The sequence below is a fragment of the Austrofundulus limnaeus genome, unplaced genomic scaffold, assembly GCF_001266775.1.
Source record: "Austrofundulus limnaeus strain Quisiro unplaced genomic scaffold, Austrofundulus_limnaeus-1.0 Scaffold2866, whole genome shotgun sequence".
Taxonomy (NCBI): domain Eukaryota; kingdom Metazoa; phylum Chordata; class Actinopteri; order Cyprinodontiformes; family Rivulidae; genus Austrofundulus; species Austrofundulus limnaeus.
The window spans coordinates 5,369-6,658 of record NW_013955268.1 but is presented as its reverse complement, the minus strand read 5'-3'; the positions used below and the strand labels follow the sequence as shown (position 1 = coordinate 6,658).

At 38.6% G+C, this 1,290-nt stretch overlaps 1 protein-coding gene across 1 annotated transcript in view; it reads right to left on the bottom strand.

Annotated features, from left to right (window-relative positions):
- The window catches only part of LOC106511505 (general transcription factor 3C polypeptide 2), a gene marked incomplete at its 5' end in the record, with an annotated part of 8,352 nt that overhangs the window by 5,936 nt on the left and 1,126 nt on the right, over window positions 1-1,290 (bottom strand). The window contains 1 exon segment of the mRNA XM_014000255.1: window positions 642-803. Within this exon segment, the coding sequence (XP_013855709.1) occupies window positions 642-803 (162 nt within the window).

Here is a 1,290-nt window from a genome sequence, read left to right as displayed (position 1 = left end):
TGAAATATCGCGATATTTCAGTGTATCGATATTTTCTTACACCCCTAGTTGTAATAGCTACAAAAAATGTGTATTTAGCTTAAAAAGCTAACTTTAGCTAATAACAGCTGAACACTGCTAAAACTGCAGATAATCGCGCAAAGCAGCAGAAAATAAGCACAAGAAGTAGAAAAATAGAATAACAGCAGAAAGAAGCAGATCTATAGCTAATATAGCAGAAAAAAGCTAAAATTAGCACAAGGAAGTTAAAAAGAGCACAACCAGAACAAAATGTGTAAGGTGCTGTAAAGATTTAGAAATATTTTAAAGGATTTTAAAGATGCTGGAAACAGCTCCATTCATTTTAAATAGCAAAAAAGTGGCTAAAAAACTGAAATAGCTGAAAAAGTATAAATAGCAGAATACCAAAAGTCGTAGCACCCTTGGCATAAATGAGCCGAACGTTTTGATATATGAATTCATAAAATAATAAATATAGTTTGAATCCCATGAAGCATTCAAAATGTCATGATTGTGTGTGTGTGTGTGTATGTGTGTTGTGGGGGGTTAAAGCCCCACAGATTCTGGTTCCAAAAATACAAGATGGCTTCAGTTCACAACATCTGGTCTACTGGTGTGATATGTCTGAGGTAAAGTCTTACGGTACAAAGGTACTATCTTTGGCCTTGATGACCCCAGTAGCATGRAACGGCCAGCAGATCTCATTGGTCAGATAGCGTTTATAGACTTTAATGGGGTCAAAGAGTCTCCTCAGGTCCCACATCTTCACGTAGCGGTCCTCCCCTGCCGTCGTCAGCAGGTATCTGAAAAGGAGACGGGTTCAGAGATGTATCAACGCCCACTCATATCAAAGGTTTGAGTGGGAAAGAAAAGGGCTGAATAAGTGAATTTTCCTCTGGTGTAGAGTTTGAAGTGTGATGCACCATTCCTGCTTCCATTGATCAAAGCTGTCAGCAGCGTCTGTCGCTAACGAATGATGACACAGAAATCAATACACGCTTCAATGTGGTGGATGTGAAGGGAAAAWGATTAAAGATGACGAATTATTCTATTCACTTCTGAGAAAGAAAAGAAACGTCTTTCAGAAGCAGAACCAAAGTGGTGGTTTTACTTAAAAAATGCTTTCATTTAGACAAAAGATTTRTCCTTTTTAYTGTGAATCAGGYCCCCAACGATACCAAACACGAAWAGGMAAAGAGAGARAAAAACAAGGYGACGRTGAACCCCGCTTGCACTCACTACATACACATAACAAAACACCAAATAACCACAGCCGAAGCATCCAAACCA